Raw genomic sequence first — 25,855 nt, 5'->3', positions numbered from 1 at the left:
TTACAGAACTCCACCCATAATGGGGTAAAACAGGGTCCACACGTACGAAATCGCAGGTGGCTGCAAGGATAGTATAAAACCATAAGCACCATAATATTATTCCACTGAGGAAATGTCACGCTCCGTTGTTTGTCTTCGAAAATAGCGACAAATAGCTGCAAGAACTGCCTTTATAGCACATTTTCCGATAATTCTATTGAGTTAAAGCATCTTGTGTTTTAAGGATTGTGAAGTTAAATACAATCACTGAATTCAAATGATGCATTTTTATGAAAATGTGATCCTTAAGTCTAAAAACTTAGCATCGTGTTTACTTTTCTTAGGTACATTAGTATAGTAGGAAGTTCTCTTCTAAAGAGGAAGTTTTCCAAGAGGCCTTCGTTCGAGAACCTTTCCATCGGTTCTGCGACACATTTATATTTATTTCATCCTTATACATATAAATTCAGCCTGCATTCTTAAATGATTCAATTAGTAGTAAATTAAAACAAAAATAGTTTTATTCGCAGCTGAATTCCTTTATTTATTTTTGCCAATATCAACTTCGACGTGTAAAATACAAGGTAAAATAGCAAACAGAAACTGCAATTTTGTTTTCTCAGTTCCCGGAAACTAGCAGTTTTAATCTCCAGGGACCAATACATCGCGTAGCTTTGCCATGGCGATTGGCGGAGGTAATTCGTTATTTATTTAATCTTCGAAGACAATGCTTTGTTCAATTTACTTTGTGTAGTTTTCATTTCGATTCGACTGTTCTTTGACGCTGATGATAAACTTGTTCTTTCTGTAGAACATGAACAATTAACGCGTCGAGCGTTAGTTGAGTAAATTATTTCGATAAATACTTTAGTTTTAACACTAGAAAGGCCGCCGTCCCATTTTTGTCCCACTCGCGAGTTTGAACGTCTCTAACTTTTTTATTTTTCTACGAAAGTCCATGAAACTTTTTGACTTTTACTGATTTATTGAATTTTATCATTTTTTAATGTTTTTGATAATATAACATTAATAGAAAAAAATTAAAAATCGGTTTTACCTAGAAGCGCCACTGGGTCATTTTTGTCCCACCCTGGTATTTGCCACAATAATTCGATGAAGAGTCTTTGTTTCGAGGAGATACGAAAGTGGAGAGTCGAGGAGAGTTTAGGTGACTCGTGACAATGCAGAAATGTAAATATATTGTACTAGTTTTTGCCTGTGACTTCAACCGTGAGAAATTAATTTTATCATAGAAAGACCTAATTTCTTGACATTTATCGTTGCTATTTGACCAAATAACTGAATATTATTGTAAATTATAGCCTATATTATGTTATTCTGAAGTATTAACAATAAAACTGCAAAGTTTTATTAAGATCGGCTTAGTATTTTTTTGCGTAAAAGAGTGAAAAATCATCCATCGATCTAACCATGAATCCATACTCACTTAGTTCAAGTTCCAGGCATATATCCACCCATTCATCCTTCTTATCCATTCATCAGTCCATCCATCCTTCAATTCATCAATATTTATTAACTTTTACATTTATAATATTAGTAGGAAGGTGGCTTCTAGACATAAGCCAGTTCATACATTGTATGATTTGGTACATTTTTAAAATGTGTGACTTATCAAATTTTGAAAATTAAACGTACATACTTTTCATTGTAATTGGTAAAAAAACTGCACTGTTTGTGTACAGATAACAGAAAAATAACCATACCTATAAAAATTCCTAAGCACATAGTACACCAGAGAGACAAAAAACCATACAAAAAAACTTTGTGCAAAATGTGCACTATTATTTGTAAGATATTTATTTTTCCTTTAAAAATAATAATGACTAATTTAATTAGTAATTTCATTATTTTAATACAGTTTAACACCACATAATATATGTGACTATTTTTAAATGAAACCAAAAATATCTGACTTTTAATAATTTAAAATTAAAATTGAATACATTTACATTTTTAAAGAAATAAGTACATATTGATTTAACTACATAGATAAACCTTTTTTTAGGATACTACAAATAGTTTTAACCATAATATTCATGCTTGAAACTAAAAAATGTTACAAAATATATGCTGGGACAAAATTGACCCAGCGGCGCTTTTAGGGGGGTCGTAATCTTCGGCACTTCTAGTGTTAATTAAATTTAAACTGATATTAGGCCTTATCATGTACTCCGGAGGATGGATTCATATTGCTTTTTCGGATAGTCAAGTCCACAAACGACCTAACCAAACTGGAGAAAAATTATGTAACCCTCTTGGGAATCGAACCCTTATTAGTTAGAGTTTTCCTCAAACCGACCACGCGGTAGCAGATTTCAAAAAATCTTTGGTCTTTGATAAAAAAGATCTTCTAAAATTAAATAACATTGTCAAAAAAAACCTTTTTTTCCTTATTTTCCGTGAAAAACATGTGGAGTTGGTAAGCGGATTGGCCCAAAATCGAAACGTTACGACAAATCTGATTTTGAATAAAATCCGGATGAAGTCCGAAATAAGCTCTTAAAATCTGGTCAAAAAGAAATGTACCTATCCGGAAAAAGGTAACTTAATTGCAGTTACTGGACATTGCGTAAAAATACCGGTTTAAAATAAAGTAAAAATTAAATTATTAATTTGATGATTGACTCCGCCTGGCTTGCGGTTCGCGAAGTGGACTATAATGCTAATTGTAGTCGGGGGTTTGATCCGCACGGGGACAAAATGTACCATTTTTTTTTATTGATTTATGTTCACAGCGAATATTTTTGTAGCGCAATGAGAGCTCGAATGTCAATCGATAAGAAAGGATCTACTATATTCGTAAGTCAAAGATGATCCTTTCGGATCAGACCAAGTCATGTTTGGCGCATAAGGCAGATCAAAAAGTTATCAGTGTTGTTACTTTTGTACCTTTGGTAAAAGATATTTAGGGTTCCGTACCCAAACCGAGCTAAGGAGACCCTTTAAATATTCTCACTCCTGCTATCTGCATGTTTATCAACGAGCTGTATGTCATGAACCGGAGAATAGGTAGAAATTAGAATTTACAATGATCTTATTGTACGGAACCCTTCATGTGATTCGTATTCACCCTTCACGTCTTTTTATTTCATTACACAACAGATCAAGAACGTACGTGTCAGTTCTCAAATACTTTTCCAAGTATTTTCGCGCAGTCGTTATGATAATGCTGGCAAAATGAAAAATTGGCTTCGTTGCAAGTTGCTTAATTAAAAGACGAGTCTCAAGAACTAATTAAAGTTGACAAAATACTTTGTCGGTCCTTGCCGCGTGGTCAGGCATGAATTATGCGGCATTTCGTACGTCTTCTTTTAGTAAAGTTGATTAGGTTGAAGTATATTTTGGAAAACTTTTTGCTGAAAGGTCAGCTAAAGTTCACCTTTGATTCCGGGTCAAAACGGTAAAAATAGATTTTATAGTTAAAAAAAGTTCGCAATGTGGAATAAATTTATACTAGGTAGATATAGGTAGGTGTAATTGAAAGTAGATAATAGTGATGTAAAAGATAGTGGTTTGAATTTTTAAGGAACTTATTGCCTACCTACTAACTCCCGGCTCAGAGAATGTAGGTAGCCAAAATCGGTCGCAAGAGCAACCAATTTTGTTGAATATTTAAGTAACTGACTTAACCTTCAGCATCAGTAAGGGTATCTACTATGCTCTCTGGAGTGGTAGCAATTCGTTGGCAGTAAGTAGCGTGGGCGCCTGTAGCATAGTTATAGAACAACTTACCTATTCTATTACAGTTCTAAGAATAAATCTTAGTCGGTGTAGTTACAAACTACAAAGTTTAAGTTTATTTGCGTGTGCTGCATCGCATCATTATAAACCGGTAATTTTGTAAATCAAGTGACTTTAACAGAGATTGAACAGTCCCAGTTAAAATACTATTTACTTAATTTGCAAACACAGATCATCATAATCAACATCGTCAGGCCTTTCGACCCTCTATCTAAAGTACCACAGGCAAATAGAGGAGCAACCACAGATGTGTTTGTTTAAATTACACAAAGAGAGACAGTTCTGTTTTAATATGTCATCTTTATTTGTTCGCAAGATGCCCGTTTATATTGGTGTGGAATAGTGTTGTGTACAGTCTTGCACAACGTACTTAGAGTGGGTTGGTGTTTGAAGAGGCGAGATTGCTCGAGGTGGTTTGATGCTCGAGATATCGCATGCTCGCAGCTGCACTAAACTTTTGCTCGTAACTGTATTTCAAAATGCATTTCTGTGACGTCTAATCTAAAGTATGTTCAAGTTAGATTAATGTTTAAAGGTTACTTGTATGTTTATGTAAAGTGAATGAACTCACGATCAAAGAATAGGTGTACTCGTACCTACTATTATGATAGACAGTTATGTAGGTACTGAAACAAAAGTGTAGGTTGAAAGAGGTACAGGTAAAGAAAGAGGTCGAAAATCCTAGTACTATGAGCCTCGTTTAGGTGTCTCACTTAGCTGAATTGGGCCGTCGTAAAGTGACCTCCTAAGCACTAATGTCAATAGTAAGTATGGTAGCTAAAATATATCGTAGAGAATTCAGTTCTATCATCATTAGACCAAACAAAACGAACAAAATCTATATAAGTATTGATCATGCATGTAAATCTAAATACATTATCGGTGAATAAATGATCTTTTTATCTTATCTTTTTTTATCTTAAGCCTTGCATAATTTAGTTTAGGACCACAACATACTTAAAATTCTGAGAAGTTTCAAAAAAATATATTAGAGTAACTCTACTCGCACATTTTGTCCTATGACGTGTATAAAGAAATATATCAAAACCACGTCAGCAAAAAACAAAACACGATTTATGGTGTACCCGCATCCTAATTCCAGAGATCACAAGCAAATTGCGTCGGTGTTCAACAGATTTCCACCCGCTTTAAAATTATTACGTAAAGAGAGCCGTAGGTATGTGAGTTCAAAATGAATTATTCGAATAATACCCGCGTTTGGAACTTGAAACGCGGATTTATTAATAGCGCCCCATCTCAGTTGTTGCGTACCGATTTTGATTTCTTTGAGATATTTTCTGTGTCTCTGAAATATATTTAAGTACGGTTTACGTAATGTAAATTCCAGTGCCTCTAGACAATGTATTTAGATTTCGGTGCGGTAGGTACTTAAGTCTATGTTGAGGATCGAATCGAAATCGAATGATAGAGACATTAATTATAAGGTCTAGCACATAACTCAATCAGTGCCTGAGGCATGGAAGCGGCACGTGGGGAGGGGGGGTGTCTTTTGTTACGTCAAATGTCAGCGAGACTTAAGATTTGTATGCTCTGTCACGTCATTTATATCAAAATCACCCCTCCCGTCATCCCGTGCCGCTCCCATATTTAGCCACTGACTGAATTAAGTGTAAGACCTCTAATATCTACTATCAAAGGGCATAATGAATTATTATTATAGCATTTTTTTTTTCAAAATAATAAATTATGAAGCACAGACAGCGTTAAAGGTAAACACTTTAAGCGCTTGTAAGATATCGCTGTTTCTTGCTGCTGACGCTGACATTCTCTCTTCACTTGAAATTCGTGTCTGAGCTCCTGAGATAAGTGAGAAAATCGTTTGCTAAGCTGTAATACTTGCACTTAATATGTTGAGTTTGATCTAAGCACAGGATTTGCGCTTCAAGAGAATTATTATAGCGCTACAACTTTGTTTTAAGTTCGTAGAGTTCAAGTAGTTCAAATATAGAGTGCTGCAGTGCACGTAGAATCACTGAAATACCTATAGATGTTTTGGTTTCATATTTAGTGAGAAAGTAAGAGTAAATTAGCTTGGGGTGCCTACCCTGAAATTAGTCGAATAACCAACTGTGTCATACTGTGTATTAGAAAGAAACTTCACGTAGTTATCTCTCCAAGATTTTGTCATTTGAGCTAGTTCTAGATGAACATTGAGTTTGTTCCTCTAAAAACTTGCCTAACGAAACGATTACGACTTAAAAGTACCTAAGTAAAAGCTACCTAGGCTAGGCTATATGTTTTTGACTGCATTCGAGTCTTTTTTTCCAGTCAGTTTCTGAATAACGTTGTAGTATCTTAAGAAATTACTACTAATAAATTTAATTAGCAAGTCCCTAGTGAAAGTAGTTTCAAGGTACCTCTTCCCTGATTAAATTTTATTGGAGGTCAGGCTATAAATCCTGGTTATACGAGAGGTGGGAATATCGGAATACATCGTATTTACATGTTCCGGAGAAACATTTAAACATTTTATTACATTGAGTTCGGAGTTTATGAGGTATTAAGAGTAGGTAAACAGTATAAAGAATCGTTTTTTCCCCGTTTTCCCTCAGAGTGGAATATTAAAAGTTTGAAGTGTTTATTTGTTTGCCTGTGTAGGTAGCATCGTACGAGTAGCTTGCAAACGGATGAACTTATTTTGATCTTATTTATTCGTAACTAGCTTTCCGCCCGCGGCTTCGCCCGCGTGGAATTTTGTCTGACACAGAAAAACTTTATCGCGCGTGTCCCTGTTTCAAAAACCGGCATAAAAACTATCCTATGTCCTTTCTCTGGACTCAAAACTATCTCTATACCAAATTTCATCAAAATCGGTTCAGTTCAGTGGTTTAAGCGTGAAAGCGAGACAGACAGACAGAGTTACTTTCTCATTTATAATATTAGTATAGAAGTATAGATTAGTATAGATTAAACGAAAGCGTCGAGAGCGTACTCAACAACGTTTCACGAAAATCTAGTTGACACAAGAAGTGCTGTCAATTTCTAGGCAGAAATCAAATATTATAATTAGGACGATACAGCTAAAAGGCTTTTTTCGAAAACAGTTCTTTCTTTCTGAATGAAAAAAGCCACCAACTTGTTAAAAGTAATTAAACATCAATTTGCCGTTCTGTTAACTACCTACCTAACTTAGGAAATTCGAGTAACATCAATGAGTTGGTTTAATCTAGAGGCCAAGTTTGATGTCTCGGCGTACTGACTTCGAGGGAAGTTTGTTCGTACATTTGTCTCGGAGATCTATGCCCAGACTTCAGGAGGACAGGGGGAATGGATCCTGGAATGGGGTCTTGGAAATTATTATACCTTTGATAGGTACAATACAATAAAAATATCATTTGTATGTCTGTTATTTAAGGTTTTTAATGTTAAATATTGGAATGGCTAATAATTTTGTTGATACCGAATTTAAGGGACTGTGTGAATTGATTAGGTATTGAAAAAACTAGTTGGAAAGGTTTCTTTACTGTGCTCAAATTGTATAGTCATAATTACTGGGAAAATCGAGGGCAAACATCTTAAAGGACGAATCAGATACTCAAATCAAGTTCACTTGTTGGACACTAACCTAAGATGTGCTTAACGGAAAGAAAAAATGGTGAAAATCACTAAAGGAATGTTAATTGACAAGGCAATATCGACCCTCAATGATAGTGAGATGCAAGGAGTAGGGAAGTCTCTTGTTTATTTGCAAACAAGTATCCAAACACGGGCTGTGCCAACATCGCTCAACATGCATAATGCCGACGTCATCCGAGCGCGGGTAATCGTGCTGAGCTGACGAAGCCATGGCCTGGGCGGAACAGCCAGCACAATAATAAAAGCTTGCCCACATTTAATCTGATGGCGATTAAGCCTAGGCACAGACCACCGACTTTTATTGGCCGATAGTTGGATCGGGCTGTTAATCAGTACGGAGATGAATGAAAGTGCGCACATTAGGTACACCGATTTGGTATCGGACGATTTTTCATACAAATTAAAATCGGGCCTAAGCTAATCAGGACTACGATGAGTCTAAACATTTCAGACTTAAAATGATATTGCTAAACAGTGTAGACGCTTCCAAGAAATAACTATTCTACCTAATGGTAAACTATACAAAAAGCTCATTAGATCTTTTTGTTGAACAACCTCATTTATTCTGTAATTACTGTAAATATTGTATGTATTGTATTGGTGAAAAATAACAATTATTATTTACCTATGTAAAGACTAAAAACAGACTACAATTGAGATTTTGTAGACGGTGTAACAAATAAAGGTGCTCCCTCACCGGAAGCATTCACGTGTAATGTATAGATTCGACTTGAGCATTACATTACACCACATTCTATTCGGTTTTCCTCCCTCACTGGTGTAATGCTCGAATCTGTTACATTACACGCGCTTTCCGCATTTTAATAAACATGTTTTCTGTAAACTGAACCCAGAACCTTCGGATTGAGTGACTATTGATTGCCTATTGATGTTGCTGATCTATTTTGTTTGCAATAAACAGCAATCGCGCTGAGCTGACAATGCCCACAGCTTCCATTTTGTAGCGAACTGGAAAATAATCAGAAAATAGTCTATAAATTAGATGATACAGTTTATTGTAACTTCATTAGTTCTATTGTATAAGTAAGTTGAAACAACACAATGTGATTTATTATTACGTTGCCCCCTGGGATGTGAGCCTCCGAGTCGAGGAAGTCCATGTATGTTTGGAAGTTTTTATCAATACCTAATAAATGAACGTTGGCTGAAACCTATTTATACATAGGTAAATAAAAATCTTTACGAGTGTGAAACCTTTTAATAACACAGTCATGACAAAACAATATTTACACTAGACAAACAAAATTGGACTTACACAATAGCACAAAGAAAAATTTCATTGATTGAAAGGATACAATACTTGAAACCATTCTCAAAGAAGCTGAAGCTGATACAGAAAAATACTTTTAATATTAAATTTAGGTACCAATTGTTGATTTTACAAGAGAGTTTCTGTTATCTGGCAAAAGTTTCGCAATAAGAATACTTCCAGTTGTTCTGTTTACTTCATTTTCACTTAAATTCTTGCTACTTTTGGATATGTGGAATTTGTGATGTTCTTTTATATTCCTTTTATTTCTTTTCTTTCGTATTGGTAGACCTTTATTGGCTTCATCTTCGTAATCATCCTCCGATTTTAGTTCTCTGTCACTTGATGGCGCTTTAAGCTGGTTTGGGTTGAGTCTACAAACAATAATTTAATTTTAAACTACCAATGTATAAGTAAGTACGGACGACAGTACTATATCAAGCTAAAAATTGACACGTTTTATGTAGGTAGCTGTAATAATGGTCTTCGTTCGTTCATTCGTTTCAGCCGAAAGACGTCCACTGCTGGACAAAGGCCTCCTCCAAGGATTTCCACGAAGACCGATCCTGCGCCGCTCGCATCCAGGCACCTCCCGCGACCTTCACCAGATCGTCGGTCCACCTAGTGGGAGGCCTGCCCAAAGGTCTTATTTTTCAAGAAATCAAACAGATACCTCAATTTATTTTTGTCCACGATTGTTACGGGTTGATTTTTCAATCATCGGATAACTTTTAACTGAAGAATAAGTTTGGCACATTGACAGTTTTCATCATCATCATCTCAGCCATAGGACGTCCACTGCTGAACATAGGCCTCCCCCAACGCTTTCCATGTTACCCGTTACCGTTGTATGTATGTTGCCAGTTTTAGTATGGGAAATATGTCAAAATGACAAGATTATTCTTTAGTTAAAAGATGACTGACGATTGAAAAGTCAGCCCTAAAAGTAGTTAAAACTCACCTAGGTACATCTATCCTCTCCCTCAGAAGTTTATTTTTAAGTTGGTCAAGAGCAGACTCTTGGACAACGATGTCTTGATTACCCAAAATATCCTGTGGTTTTACAGGAGTGCGAGTGGGTGCCGGTGGTTTTGGTTTAGTGGGCCTTTGTATCTCTGTGGACATCCTAAAAGGTTGTGGCCTCGTGATCTTGGAGGATGGCATTAACTCGTAGTCTAATAGATCCATAGTTCTTCTGTATGTATCAGGAATCTCATTTTTGGGTAGAAACCAGTTGGAAGGATTCCGTATCGTCTCATCTGGCACGGCGAATCGGGCGGGGTTGAAATGTTTGTACGCTTCGTTGATAATAGGGTATCTGTCTATAGGAAGCATTGAACTTTGAGGCACGACTGGCATTGCACGTCTGCCATCCAATTCGTAACCTTCACTGGCCAGCGTAGGTGGCTGTAATAAATAAAAACACACATGGTTTGGATATTGAGTGTGCGTTTGCCGATTAAATTGGATAGCCTATAAAATATTCCTGATTTTTTTTATAGTAACGAAAACATTTATGAATTACCAAAACAGTATGTCTCTGGATGCCTGATCCTGATCTCCTCATGTTGAAAAGGGCTTGTAAAGCTTTCATTTGTTCGAGTGAGCCCATGGGGTATTTGCTCAATATCTGAAAAAAAGGTCTCAAGTTTAATTAGGTACTGAATTTCCCGTAAAGACCACGTTGAGCTCAAGATAATCTATTACGAGTAGATGAAAGGTTCTTCAAGTAAGTCTTCGTTAAAAAAAATCAGGTGAGTCTTATTTCTCTGCACTAGAGTGATATTTAAATCTCTGTGATAAAATATAATCTCTAAAAGGTTAAGCTGTGACAAAACAAAAGGTGTAAAGCTCGACTTTAGACTTCAAATGAAAATACCTCAGCCATCTGCGCATCAGAAGTAACCGGTTCAGGGGAAGCACTGGATATTGGGTACTTCGCAGCTGGAGGCTTGGCCGTCAGCCTCATCAGGGACCCTTCGAACTTGTGCTGGTCATCAGAAATCAGGAGAGAATCGTCCAGTCTTCGACCGGAACGTAGCGGCATTTCTTCGGGGCCCTCAGGCCCCCCGGTCGCGACTAAACCAAGATGGATGATCTTTTAATCTACTTTGACGTAGAGGTCGAGTGAAATAAAAATTAATGTATGGCCTTATTTGAAGTAGGGATCTGCTACTATTACTACAAGCGATATCTTATTTGGTGTTTATAGAGACTGGAAACATGTAAACTATTCTGAAAAAAATATTCTTGACAGTGAGAATAATGATGTTGTTCAGAGATAATTAATCTAAGCAATTTTTTCGAAAGAAAAGATGAATTCCTTCAAAGGAAGCAGATACCTAATAGCAAAATTCATCAAAATACAAATACAAGAACAAGATGAGTCACAAAAAGTATGAAAGCATAACAAATTGGCTATTTTCACTTTACATTATTCTTACAAGAAATAGGCATTAGGTACCTATTAAAATGCAATTTTAATGACAGTCAGGTATACGAGCATAGCTTGCCTTCCAATGATTAAATTGTACCAATCCGTTGCTCTACTTTTCTTGCTTTTGGAAAGAGGTATAAACGTGTAAATGTTGTTGTGTTTATAAGACAGAAGACATACGATTGCTCTCCTTCAGATGTCCTTGCACAGGCATGTGCTGCCCGCTGCGTCGCCAGTCCATGTCGTCGGCGATCTCGTCGTCGAACACACCACGCTTCAGGTACACGGACACGTTTGTCTCTGGAAAATTACATCAATATTAAAGGGAGGCATTAAATTTTTTATTAGTCGAACACTTTTGTCGTGTAGTCATAGCCTTATACGGACCTACGCTACGGCCTCACACACTCCAAAATAAGAACTCATATTATTTTATTTATTTACTAAAATTTCAATGTAACCTAACCAAATTGGGCTCAAATACACTTAAATAATTTTTAATTTCTGTATCCCAAAGAAGTATTGAGCTAGGTCCTCTGAATCGAGAATATTATCCCCAATGTGCCTTTGCTTATCCCCAATGTCCCTTTGCACTTACGAAGATTTCCACATAATTTAAGCTAGACAGTAACGTGTTATGAAGCCTTATGAAGGTAATCACGGATTGACGTAATCTTCAGGGACTATTTTTAACTCTATAGCTTAGAGTCGCACCTTCGGTTGCTGTGTGTGCCGCGACAAATCAATATCCATACATTTTATAGGTGTTTAAGAATGTTGGGTGTGGGTGGCCCTTTGAAGATAAGAACCTAAATGAATGTGACTAGCGGAATGGGAACATTATCCACGTTATTAGACAATTTTGTCTAAACGTTCGTTTCTCCAGAAAATACTGCAAAATATAGTATTATTTATTTCTAAGAAAAATATAGCGCGATATTGATTTATATTAAACTTAATAAGTAATTTTATTGTCTTTTAGGCATCATTCACGTTATACAAATGTTCGTAACCAAATTACAGCAAACAATTTTATTATATTATCTACTTAGTAATTTTCCAAGGCCTGCCTTAATAGCGTACCTTACCCTAAATCTACCCATTTAACCAAATATTATTACTGCCATTGTATTCTAGACGTACCTTTCAAGTCGATGTATTCAGCCAATGAGTAGTTGTAGCCTAAGGCTATACCGGACATAGAAGCCGTGACCAGCGCGCAGCACACAGCCGAGCTTATACAGCACGACATTGTGAAGGTCCATAATCTGAACGAAAATTGCCATTTATTTCAATGAAAAACAAAAAAAAACTAAAGTCCGAAGCACACATATCAACCCGGAGTCTCGTATCAACTCGGGAGTCTCGTATCAACTCGAGGCGGTTAATATTCTTTGTATGAAGCTTCGTAATCCAAGGCACGTACTTATCCGCTCTTTAACGTAAACGCCTCACCTCGCGGCGGAAGGCGATACGGTGTTGTTCCTTTCCAGGTTGATAAGTGTGCTAGATAACTTAGTTTGATTTCTTACCTTTGGATAAGATCGATCATCCAACCACAACAGGTGAAGATGCAACACATTTTGAAGGATTTAATTGAATCCCATTAAAACGAAGAATTTATACTGAAACATAAGCTTAACTATAGAACAAAACGATTGCACGCACGTGTGAGTAGGAATCCGTATCTTAAGATGACGCCATAAAAACAATAAAATTATGTGTTTCTAGCACAGTAAGGAATCGAAAAGTTCATTTACTACAACAGAAAGTTGGGACTTACAGTTTCCTTGTTTCATGAAGAATCGACAGAGTTATTATGTCGATTCTTTCCTGGGTGTGGATATCATACTCCTAAGATGCATTACGGCAAATTTTTATCCTTTCTTTGCCGGGATTTTATGTTTCCTGTTAATATTCACATGCTAGACGATTTTAGTATTGTTTTCAATGTAACGTCAAATTTCATTCTGTCACTGTGACCATCGTCTGCCGTCAAAGAGAAAATCGTAGATGATACAATTTCTATTGACCTTAACTTTCTGGTATATTTTATTATCTTTGATATTGAGCATAGAGAAATGTTTTATGACATTTTGGAAACCGGTAAGCACCCGGTCCGGGATTTAGGTCGTAGGCATGGACCTATAAAAAAAGTCGGACGGATTCTCATCAACAAAATACTGTGACATTAGGATACACCAGCTTGCCTGTACGTACAGGCCGGCACGCACACATTCACACCCTGATACACCACTTCGAGTGCAAACTTCACACAGTTGACACATTTAGACGGCGAAAAAACAACACGAGTACGACATGTCTTGTGTGATGAAATTGTGTAAAAACCGTTCTGTTCGAACAAACAAAAATTAAGGAATCACATTTCACAGGTAAAATAATAATCCAATCACTTATTTCCCGACATTTAAATATTGAAATTAATTGAAATCAAACGTCATTCACTCGAAAAAATAATACGTCAAAGACCAGTGTTCTCAGTTATTTACGTGGGAAAATTACCCGAAATATGGGAAATTAATAATAATTTTAGGACTTTTTAGTTATTTATTACGCATACTATAGAAATAAAATAATTTATCATAATAATTGTGTTTTAATGGGATATAGGCAGATTTGATCCTTCCCAAAAATGTGGAACTGCGAAATTCAAATTTTCTTACATTGATTGCAAGTCAGTGTCAGGTTGTATGTTAAAATCTATCAGAGATAATAATAATTATGTTGATGATGTATAAGATTATGATTACAATGTACACAAGATTCGTAATAATTTGTAACTGCGTGAATCATTTTTGATCAACATTCATACCCTGACACTGATTTGCAAACAATGTAAGAAAATTTGAACATTGAAAATTTCGCGCCTGCCTCAACGCATTCACCTTTCATCCTTTTCAAATTCTGTCTACATTTCCAAGTAACATCTGCCGATCTATGTTTTTCTTAAAATAAATGGGTAAAATGTTTTGGCTAACATGGCATCCCTAAATTCACTCACACAATAGACAGACGTCAAAATTTTGCGTCACAGTTTTGTTGTAGCGCGAGTTCCGTCCGCCTTTTTTTATAGGTCCATGGTCGTAGGAAGTCTCGACGTGTTCATTCACATCAAGATGCCAATGTGGTTAAGTTTTCATCTATTGCGAATCTTTCGCGCTAAATCTACGGTCCTTCCATCGTTCACTAGATAATTCATTTCGCAATTTCAGCGGGGCTACAGCAAGCGTTTCCATATTCTCCGATTTATTCATCCCCCTCGCTCAGCAACATGATGGCCAGAGCGATAAGGACAGACGTTAACTTAAGTACATGAAACTGGCCTCAGGGAGCTATGAAATTTCCGAGAAATAAAACGAAATCTCCAACTTACTCGTAATAATATGCCTACTTAACGGTCATTCTCACGATTAGGCGTTCTCAGCCTAATTACCATATCATTTTTGAAATTTGGCATAATTGACTTAAACGCATTTAAATATAAAACACCTGAAAAGTACGAATTGAATAATCATAAAGGCGTCAAATTATTCAAAGCGGTTTTCGCGCAAATGAGGTCCAAAAATTTTATGGTCACGGTAATTAGATAAGGCTAATACTTAATCTAACGGTAATTAGAAAAGATATGTAAAATAACAAACAAAACAACATCTTGCATTGATAAATTTGTACACAAATATATAGCGTCATAAAAAACGCTGTAGGTACTCTTAAAACCCTTTTTTTAAAAGAAAAACACTAATTTCTATTATTCATTGAATTAAGATATTTTCAGTATACTGCAAGAATAGAGGCTATAACAGGAACACTTAGTTTCAGCAAGAAGGGGCTACGTGTCACATTTCAAATGAGAGCATTTAGCTGAATCAGAATCTGAATCATCATTATTTTATTTGCTTTAAATGTGGTACAAACGATGGATACAGATAATGGATCAAGTCTCACAAATTTGTCTTTTCGGATAACCTAATATGCATATATCGAAAAATTAATTAATGATATTAGTGTTTTTTTCCCTTTTTTAATCTATCTGCGATCAGCCATCAGCCTTATCAGATTGGATTGAATTTGTAATAATGACAGTTCCAGCTCTGAACATCCCATGATTTGTTACCTCGATTCTTTTACAATACGTTTTCAGATTGATGCTATTCGCTTTCTCCTGAGCCTGAATGTAGAGTTCTCAGAATTTAGAAGGGATGCAGCAAATAGATTTCCTCTTTGAAGTTTGGTATCACGTCAGTGGACTTTGTAAACCAAGGTGCACAGCTCAAGATTTTTAATACTTTAATTTGAAAACGTTAAAGTATTTCTACATTTGAGAGGCTGGGTCGATGCCATATGTTTACATGGCTCTTAGGATGAATTTGTAAATAGTTTGTTCTCCAAGCTTCTTCTGCCCAGTATTCATTGCATATCACGAAGTTTTTTCCATGCATAACAAGGCAGGTAGGATGCAGTCTAGGATGGTACAAAGTGCCTATACACTCTCGCCTTGAAAAGGCCCATTGTCTGTTCATTTGTTCCCTTTTGTTTTTAATGTGTTCACGCCAGGTAAGTGTTACTGTTGGACAATCTCTTTTTCTTAGGGCGAAGGTAATATGGATAGAAAAATAAATATCTGGTACAAGACATGTTTCACACAGGGATGACATCTCCTGGCCATCAGGAAGCCCCGATTTCACTCCAGCTAACTTCTTTTTGTGGGGTTACCTTAAGAGTTAAAATATACTCTATAATCCAACAACCATGCAGCAACTGAAGCTGAACATTCGTCATGAAATCGAATCTATTTCGAGGTAACTAAAAATTTTGATGTCAGATTGGAAGAAAAGTCCGTAAACATGTCATGCGAAAGTCTAGGTATTTTTTCATATTTTATTATCATACTTATTCAATCGTGAGTGCAATTTGTAGGTAATAATTTCATACAACGGTGATTATAAATACATGGTAATTAGTACATGGAAATTATAAAACGATAGATTTTCTTCAAAATTTCCAAAATCTGCAGGGTATGCAAATACTGTTTTACTACAATGTACGGAGGCCAAAGTAATGTTTCTATTTAAACTAACAACGTGGATCTACCTTTATAGATCTAGTTTAAAAATAAGGACATGGTAATTAGAAAAATTGAAAACCAAAGATATGGTAATTATACTCTAACGCAATTCATCGACGGTTACGCCAACGCAATAGACATCCACATGCTAACAGGTCAAGGCACTAACTAAGGGCTAGCGCCGCGCGCGGTAATGATGTGTCAAATACTATTACTTAGGCTAGTATGACCACGAACAGAAAACGTAACGGTAATTAGGACTTTAGCTCGGACAAGCGGTTTTTTAATTATAATTATTTACAGAATGGTTCTATTGAATAGATATTTTGCCAAGCATAAGACAATCTTATAAACTCTTTAAAATGTTGAATGGAGTAAATCAAATCTATACGACATAAAAATTACAGCCAACTTTTATCATTAAGTCGGTGTGCGGACGCGTCACGGTAATTATAGAACAAAGGTTCATGAAATTAATTTAGCCAGTTATACTTAAAATAGAGGCCTATGATTTTATGCACAACTGGATAAGGTTGTTAAGTAACATATAAAAATACTTGCATGTCTCTAATTTGTCATTTTTCAGGATTTAACAGCCCGGACACGTAAAAACTAGCTAATCTGAGAATGGCCGTTAAATCATTGAATAAGCATTCAGCGAGCGAGACCCTACTCAAAATTTTCACCTAAATGGAGATTCCATGTTGTCCAACATTCAATAATGCTATTCTGAAAACATGTTTGAAGCTGTAACAGAATGTGAACATAAAACTATAGCGATAGCGAACAAAGCAAAAATTTGAGAGTCCCAGTTGGACTGAGATAGTATGCATTTTATTCGTTAGTCTCTTTATCGTGCAGTTGTAAAATATTGCATACTAGCTTTCCGCCCGCGGCTTCTCCCGCGTGGAATTTAGTCTGTCATAGAAAAACTTAACTATAGATTTTACGATTTTTTGGGAAATCGAAGTTAGTACTGAACAGAGATATGGAAAAATCTTCGTCATCATCATAGGTCATTTACCTTCTTATTACGAAAAGTTAAAATCGCGTTGATCACTAGTTCTGGTCAGCGCTCATCGCACGTTTATTTTTATTTTTTTTGTAATAAGGCACTTATGCCCGTTTTCACCATCAATCCCTAATTTAAGTGACCCCTATAAAACACAAAAATATTGTTATGTGTTACCATAGGGGCACTTAAAAATTTGGTATTGATGGTGAAAACGGGCAATAGTCTCCACTACAGGAGCACAACGTCTTTAATAAGAAGCATTTACTGGGGTGTGAACATGGGTAGATACTAAGGTTTATACGGAACCATTCATTTCCTGTTATATTGAGCTTAAGTGTGAAACATAACATCAATAACTAGACTCGACAACTTAGATAACTTAGGTTCTACATAGTAAACAGAACAATAAGTAATACATCTGCACTTTGTGGAGTGATTATGTAAAACGGTTCACCTTGTTACATAACTAATCTAGCAGGACTATGTAAGCGAGACGGATAAAGTAACATACGTCTACTGAGTCTCCAGTACTAAGCCCGGTCTGCGAGCACGTAGAATTTTGTCCAATAACCCCAAGCTACCCATCCTTATCGCTCGCGCGTAATTATGTTGCTGTCGCGCTCGCACACTCACTGCGGGCGCCCAGACCAGACTACTGTTCTCTTTCACTGTGGTTAAGGTAAATACCCAATGATGCGTATAATCACAATATTGGAATAGTTTCGCCAAGCCAGGAGGTTCTGGACGCCTGAAACTACTTGTAAGTCGGAAGCTATAAACTAATGAGGGATGATAAATAGATCCAATATTTATTTGAGAGATCTTACCTACAGTATATGCTACAGTTTTGCTCTAAGCACACTTCACTATCTTTAGTAAGGCGACCTTTACATGTTTTGTTACAGTAGGTACTTACGAGTATACATAGTTAGTTTTCTTGCAATAAACTAGTAACTTTAATAACTACTATCGCAAAGTGAGATCTTGCTTAAAAAAAGCTATAATTAGGGCTGTTTGACCACGTGCTACAGCAGTCCTGCCGTAAAGCTGAGTCCACACTCGTGTTCGTTCATATCGAAAACCACGCTGTAACGTTAATCGCGTGGACCTATCCAGGGCTGTGAGGAGATGAATCTTGATTAGAAGAAAAAAGTGTTCGACTAAACCCTAAAAAACAAATACATATCTAGACTATGTAAATGTACACCTTACTTAATTATACGTAAATCATGGGACTAACCGAAGCGATCGCAAATCCAAATCACAAGTAGTCTTTTAGATGTATAAATAATATTTATTAAAATTGTATAAGACTATTAAGATCTTGTAAAAGTGATAACAAAGGTCTTTCAGTTTTATTCTAAGCCATTTTCAGACAAAAAATTGAGTCTCGTAACACGCATACAACGTATTATTCCACACCGTGTCTCCGTATAAAATTAAATTCATTATAAATGTGAGTCTGTCAACCCTATTACCGGAAATCCCCCATCTCCACTTGTTGCAACATAGCAGCCGGAAGTGAGAGGGCGCTGGCGCGCCATCGCGGAAACAACACGACGTCACTTCCTCCGTGTGTGCTTTTCATTACAACGCTGAAATAAACTTTTATCGCAATTTTATACTTCAGCGGGAAAGTGCTCGTAACACTTTTTTTTGGCACGATTTGCATAATGGCCGCGGTTGTGTGTTTTGTAACGGAATACCTGCGTGTATGCACAATTATTAACGTCTAATTGAATTATAATGGGTTTGAATGTAGTAGTAATGTAGTAGCCTGTGATAAGGAATACAAACTGCTGACACTCATTCAGGTTGGTTTTATCACTCACTTCTAGTTTAGAAGATTTGAGAATTTATTCTGCAGTATATAGGTAACTAGCTTTCCGCCCGCGGCTTCGCGCGCGTGGACTATTTTACGGAACCCTATTTTTTTCCAAAATAAAATTTAGCCTATGTTACTCGTGGATAATGTAGCTTTCAAATGGTGAAAGAATTTTTAAAAACGGTCCAGTCATAAAAATTCATAAATAAAAAAAAAAAAAATTTTGGCAGCGAAACCGCATTTGCTCATAAAACCCGTTTTATTTTTACTCACGGTTGTTTTGTAATTAAACAACATCTTCTTGTGGCTTTCTTGTGAATTAAAATATTAATTAATACCAAGTTTGTGAATGAATGTTATTTTTGTGAGATTAATAATAAAGATCTTAAACCACAGACACGAAGACATTTTTATGTTTTCAAATTATTTTTAGATAAACATTACACATTTTGTAATCCAAAAAGCAAGAAGGAAAAAGCTTTTTTGATTTTCCCTGATATGATGACATATGCATGGCGATACGTTTCCATACAAATTGACAGGCTGTCGATACCTCGTGCCGTTTTCAAAGATAGGTAGTTTCTCGTACTTAAGTAGGCCATGTCATGCCTTAGCCACGGTAATACCGTGCCATATTTTACGTCTATTATCGCAATTTTTTCAAAGAACTTACCGTATGCGGTACAATTAATTTGCCAGGTGTAAATCTAACTTGCCAGACGTGAAATTATGCTTATGATTGAATAAAGTTTTCAGTGAGATTTCGCTGTGGGTTTCGCAAATACAGCCTGTATGTTTTAAGAACGCTTATTATGTTTTTATTTTCTGGTGAGTGCCTGGTATCTATGACTATAATATGGTGTAGGTCGCGGAAATCACCTTACTGCGGGCGGAGCAGGATCGATCGCTATGGAAATCCTCAGGGGAGGCCTTTGTCCAGCCGTGGACGTCATTTAGCTGAAACGAACGAGTCTTTTTTCAAATGCGCCTTCTTAGGTACACCTAACTAAGCCTACTTAAATATACATACGCCTTTTCTAACCCCGACATAGGCTGGCGTGGCATTAGGCTATTTGAGTAATGTACAAGAGCGTTGCATATTTCATACGCCGGCCTTACCAGCAGTCAAAGGTTTCTATTTCTGTTTGCGTAACCTTAGCTCGCTAATGAAATGGTTCAGCTGAATGTGTTAAAGGTGTCGGTTTGTTAGAAAGGGAAAAGAAAAACAAGGCTTTTAAGCCAAACTGTATTTGTAATGATCTTACACCACGCATGTCGCACTGAAACTTTAATTCAGAGAGTGTTACTGAGCTACAAAGGCGTTACAATAATTTAAGTGGCGCCTAGAGTTCTTTAGGTACGATTTTTTTTGTTTCAGGAAAAAACTTTTAAAGAAAGACAAACGTACTTAAACTTTCTTTGAGTATTTAAATCGTCGATATTAAGTTCAAGCGAATAAAACCCACCCAATGTTAGTAAATAGTAGTAGGTATTTTCAGTTATTCAAAGTGAGCAAACTGTCGGATTATACACTTAAACAATAAAATAAGCATGCACTTTACATTTGCGGCGAGTCCACAGAGCAGGAGGTGCCCAAGCTAAAAATATTTCTAATTTTCAGACGCAGAATTTCCACTTCAAAATGTTCGTCGAGGGCGCGTTCTTTGCATAATTTCGGAAGTTAATGAAATGACTACACGACAACACAAAGACGGGAATTTAACTTAGTTAAAATATGCCAATTTGTCTGTTGAAGATATGAATTATTTATCTACTGTCAGTCTACTCTATCTATTAGTGTAATTAAATAGTGAGCAGAAATGAATCAAAAGGCTAATTATCTTGAAAAGAAAATCGGCAACAAAAAATCATTACGGCAGTATTTTCAAACGCAAACAGAATTGATTATTGTAGGTAGTGAAACATGTAGTGTTGCACCTAACTACCAAAAATTATTAATATTTTTTCCTGTTAACCCGTTCAGTTAAGTTAAATACCAATGAGCGACGTTTTAACTTATCACGTGAAAATTGTTTACTTTCTCATGAATCTGTGCTACATTAACATGGTATACTAGTAAAATATGCTGTCTTTCTGGGATTGTATACCTAGATAATGAATAATTATAATCAACATCTTCAATGCCTGCCCATACATTACCGAGCAGCAGCTTGTTAGCCAAACGTCCGCACGTCAGTATGCGGCTCGCCATACAATGACTCACGATGATGGATGCAGCATTGATGTCAGTTGCAGTAATCTGCACAGACATCAATAGATTATCATTAGTCGGGAAATTAGATATTGATTGATGATTAGACTGCCAGCGTTTAATTTCGGGAACGTGTAGTTTGGATTAAACTCCGTTATATTTTCAATTTGGGATTTAGAACAGAACAGCTTCATTTGAAGACATGATTGCCTTGCATTAGATAAAAACTTAGTTTCCACAACACAAGCACAATCAAACTAAAATGCACTCATGCAGTAGGTATTTCTGGACAGCAGTCCTACTCCAGATAAATCTCTATCCACAAATGTTTTTTCATTCTAATTCCCTGCAGTAGGTACCTACAATCGTACTAGTTCCTACAGTCGTAGTAGTTCTTCAAACTCCAAACTCTTTTTATTAATGTTGGTCCCTGAATAGAACATTTAAATTGAAATTACATTGAACTAACCTACAAAATTAGACGGGATAACCCCTGAAAAGATAACAATGATTAACAAAATGTTCCTTCTCCTTGCAGCCAGCGTCAGCATCATCAGTTCTCCTGGTCCACCTGGGCGCAGTCGGCGCGCTCGCGAGCGGTGCTGCCCTCTGCGGCGGCGGCAGCGGCGCGTGCGCGTGCGGCGCGCTACTGCACGCGCTACACCCGCTGCAGCTGTGGACCGTATGCGGGTTGCATGCTGACCGTGCCGCTGCCATCGCTGCGCCGCTGCATTATGCTGCTATTGTCTCTGCCAAGAAGGTGGGTCGATAAATTGTTTCTTAAAGTAACACTACTAGTACTATCAGTTGTTTTGGTTCACCTGGAAGGGGTGCGCGTGCGGCGCGCTATTGCACGCGCTACACCCGCTGCTGTAGTGGACTGGGTGTGGGCTGCACGCCGACCGGGCTGCTACCATCGCATCACCGCTTCATTTTGCTACTATTGTCTCAGCCAAGAAGGTGGGGTCTATAAGAAGCGTTATTTTACAAGTGCCATCGGTACTTGGAAAGATTATTGTGCGTATAAGGCGCGCTTCACTTATCTACTCTCAACTGCAGCTGCGCCACTGCCACGCAGCCAAGAACCATGCTATCGACTATGTAGGTACTATGTTCAGAGCCCAGCAATTTTAAATGACAGTAAATAGGTATGTTAAAAATTTAGCAATTGTGCGAGAAAGCACCTAAGTACTTTTGAAATATGCATGTATATGCTGAACTAAAGGCAAATTTTGTTGCTTAGAAAGAAGTTTGATTCTAAAAAGTTCGACAACAAATATCTCGCGAGGAACGAATAAAAGAAAGCGATGAGCTTTTGAAGTGCATTTAGCCTTTGTGTTTACTTACGCTCCAAATGAAAACATAGCGTCGTGAGCTACAAAGGATCTTGTTGATTAACATAGCGAAATAATGAAAACGGTGCCAAACTACATCTCTAATTCTAGGACTTTGTGAAGAAAATTTATACAGCCCAAGCCTAACAAAGAAGTTCCTTGAATGGCTGCATTGTACTAGCTAAATCATATTTTAATATTTTGTGCCTTTCTCCATAGGTGATGATCTGTGTGGTGAGCGGTTGGGTGGCGACAGCAGCGCTGCTCGCGCCCCTGGCCGCTGCACAGCCACCTCTGGCCTACAGCGTAGGCATCGGCAGTTGCGCCCCAGACTGCGGCGCCGGCCCGGCCGCCCTCGGGTTCTGTCTTCTCTACGCAGTACTCACTCTACTCCTCCCCGTCACCCTCGTTCTCCTCTGCAGCCTCAAAATCCTCCGCATCGCTCGATACCACCGACACCGGATCGCAGCTGCCATATACGAGGTTACCCTATCAGCTCAAGTGACTGTAACACATCAGCGTAACCCATTCTCTCCGCCCCCACCACCGAGACGGCGCGCTCTGTCCGCTGTACTCCAACCCCTCGGCTCTCTGGCAATACTGTACTTTCCTTACTACTGCGTATTAATATGGCCCGCAATCGCCGTCCCACCGCAACCAATAGCTGCCATCTCAGCGGCGTTGCTAGCAGCTGCTCCGCCAGTAAACGGTATTTTGTATGGAATCCGAAGTCGTGCGTTGAAAGATTCGCTTCGCAACTACCGGAGGAAACGCATGACTAAGAGTGAGGTCACCCAGGAGATTCAGGCGCGAACTCCGAGCGCTTGCGGTTCTCGGCGGCCGTCGCTATCGGCAGGCTCTGGTTGCATTCGTCCACCAACGACAAGAAGACTATCAGACGCAGCAGCCATGGGCTCCCGTGGATCAGAACGGCCAGCGCAAAGAGCCGCGTCGTGTAATATGCTGCAAGATTCCCACGAAGAAGAACCTCATAGGCCTCGGACGTCAGCTATACCGTTGATTCGCGCTCCACCACATGTGGTATTAGGTAGGGCTCTGGGGCTTGAGGAAACTGGTGTCAGGGGACGAAGACGACAGTCACCTAGGATTACGGTCACTAGGGCCATGTCTGATGAAAGCGAGTCACCGACTCGGCGGCCGCTCTGCCGTCAGCACTCGCGCTCCAGTGGCGCTCTCCTCGGAGGGCTGACGTATTCCCCCGCTTTATCAGAGAACGTCCACCTCGACCACCCCGACGAACCGCTCCTCCTCTCGTGGCCGCAGCATCAGATCAAGAGTGAAGTTTTATAAAACGGGTATCTTTAGTGTAGTTCGCTGATAGATGTGCATAAAGACAATAAGTGTGTGTGCGGTTCGAAGTCGAGTCAGCCTCGGTGTTAAGAGAATATTATTTTTTGTCGCTTTGTACCAACCCGTCTACTCGAACTTCCTGACCAAGCCGTGACCAAATATAAAATGTTTCCTACTCTATTTACTACTGTACCTCTTAGTCGTAATAATTTCTCCTACAGGGTTCCTCCATATCGTTAGCTTTACCTACTGAAGAAGTATTACTTTAGTTAGTGTATTTCTGTAAAGATAACTTCTGAAATATTCCATAGGTATTTAGGTATGTTGAGATTATTGACCTTTATTTATTTTACTTAAACAATAGTCACAAAATCAAAGAAAGTTTTAGCATATTATAGTTTATTTAAATTATGTGCAATATAAATAAGTCAGTCTAATAGGTGTTCAACGCAGGATTTGCACATTAGTCTGCAGGATATTCTTTGTACAGAATAGAATACAGGGCGTCAAAACAAATGTTTATGCTCACACAATTTGCAACGCCCTGTATACAAAACTTTAGGAAAGTAATATAACTTATTGCAACGCTTTTAGACATCGCCGCCGTCCAACTTTCGGAAGTCTTTAGAGTTTGAAGAAAACAACACTAGGATTTGCCACACTGTATGCGTTCTGCGGTCTGCGGTCAGGTCAAAGAGAACGCAGATCATGTTTAAACAACTTTGTCATAGATTTTGTTGATGTGATCTCACAGTGCGGGCACGATCAAAGAACAACTGACAGGTGCGGGCTGCATTCATTTGACCTGACCGCAGACCGCATTCAGTGTGACAAATCCTTCTGTGTAAATAGCTATTGCGGTGCTATTTGGATACCATTCGAAAATAAGGATGAATGGGCTTGTAAAAAAAACAAAAGGATCTCTTCAAATGCTAGATTTCAAGATGGCTTCCTAGTTCAAAATACACAAACGATATGATATTTTTCTGATTATTTCTTGTCTGTATAAAACTGTACTCGTAGCTATTTATAAAATGGTGTATTTTAAATTGGATGGTGACATTTAAAATTATTTTGCATCGTTATAAAGATAGTGAAATAAATATAAAGTAGCAGTTAATAGAGTAAACTTGTTTTATGAAATATTTAATGTCGTTAATGAATGATAAATGTTTAAGCAGATAAATACGAATTGTTATTCTAGTCAATGAGCTGTTGTTTTATTGTATCCGTGTTAATTTAATTTAAAAGTATAAGTGAACAATTAAACGCATAAAAAGATGCACTTTTTCATTTTCATTTATCGTCCTAGATAGAGATTTCAGCCAAAACAATAAGGTCTTCATTTTTATCAACTAAGATCTAAATCAAGAAACTACATAGCTTTGAACTGCTAATAACAAGATTTCACTTTACTCAACATTTTCATTCTGATTACATTCATATTTTTCTTTTCTATTCAGGCAGTGCCTAGGGGAACAGAAAAGAAAAATATGTAATAATTACTGCTTTGCTTACAAGAAATGCCGCCCCGATCAAGTATGGGTATTGAAATTTTGTAATTTCAACACGAGTCACTAATGAAGGTGATCGAAGGAATTGCAGTCCAAGAATAATTTCTATTTACCACGAATTCCCGTACAAATTATCTCCTCATAAACACGATAGTTTGCAAAACAATTTATCCCTATTTCTGAGATCTAGTTTAACTTGGCCAAGTTCCTACAATAAGCCCATAAAACCACCGTTTATTACCACCACTACCTGCCTAGATTAGAATATTTGATGCACGATATCAAAGAATTTTCAGTGTTCATTGCTGGTTTACAGCTGCAAGTCCACACGCCGCTTTGTGTGCATCAATCAATGGATGCTGTGAAACAACGATTGTGGTTTGAATGAGAATGTTGCAAAATATAGGAGCATGGCCGATATTTAATGAGGTCCGATGTTTATAAGCCGAAGCGGATCAAAGGCAGCATGCTGTATCAAATTGCAAACAATTTGTTGGGTATTAAGGTCATAGC

General features: G+C 37.5%; 1 protein-coding gene across 1 annotated transcript in view; it reads left to right on the top strand.

Annotated features, from left to right (window-relative positions):
- LOC114356905 (beta-3 adrenergic receptor) overlaps positions 1-24,987 on the top strand; it is a 37,326-nt gene extending 12,339 nt beyond the window's left edge. The window contains exons 2-3 of the mRNA XM_028310290.1: positions 21,722-21,943; positions 22,737-24,987. Coding sequence (XP_028166091.1) covers positions 21,722-21,943; positions 22,737-23,828 — 1,314 coding nt within the window. The 3' untranslated portion in view covers positions 23,829-24,987. The remainder of the gene's footprint in view (positions 1-21,721; positions 21,944-22,736) is intronic.
- The last annotated feature ends 868 nt before the right edge of the window (positions 24,988-25,855 follow it).

This window comes from Ostrinia furnacalis, unplaced genomic scaffold, assembly GCF_004193835.3.
Source record: "Ostrinia furnacalis isolate ACB-3 unplaced genomic scaffold, ASM419383v2 OfSCF2997, whole genome shotgun sequence".
NCBI classification, from domain to species: domain Eukaryota; kingdom Metazoa; phylum Arthropoda; class Insecta; order Lepidoptera; family Crambidae; genus Ostrinia; species Ostrinia furnacalis.
Note: the sequence above shows the minus strand (reverse complement) of the source record. Positions and strands in the feature narration are given on the sequence as shown.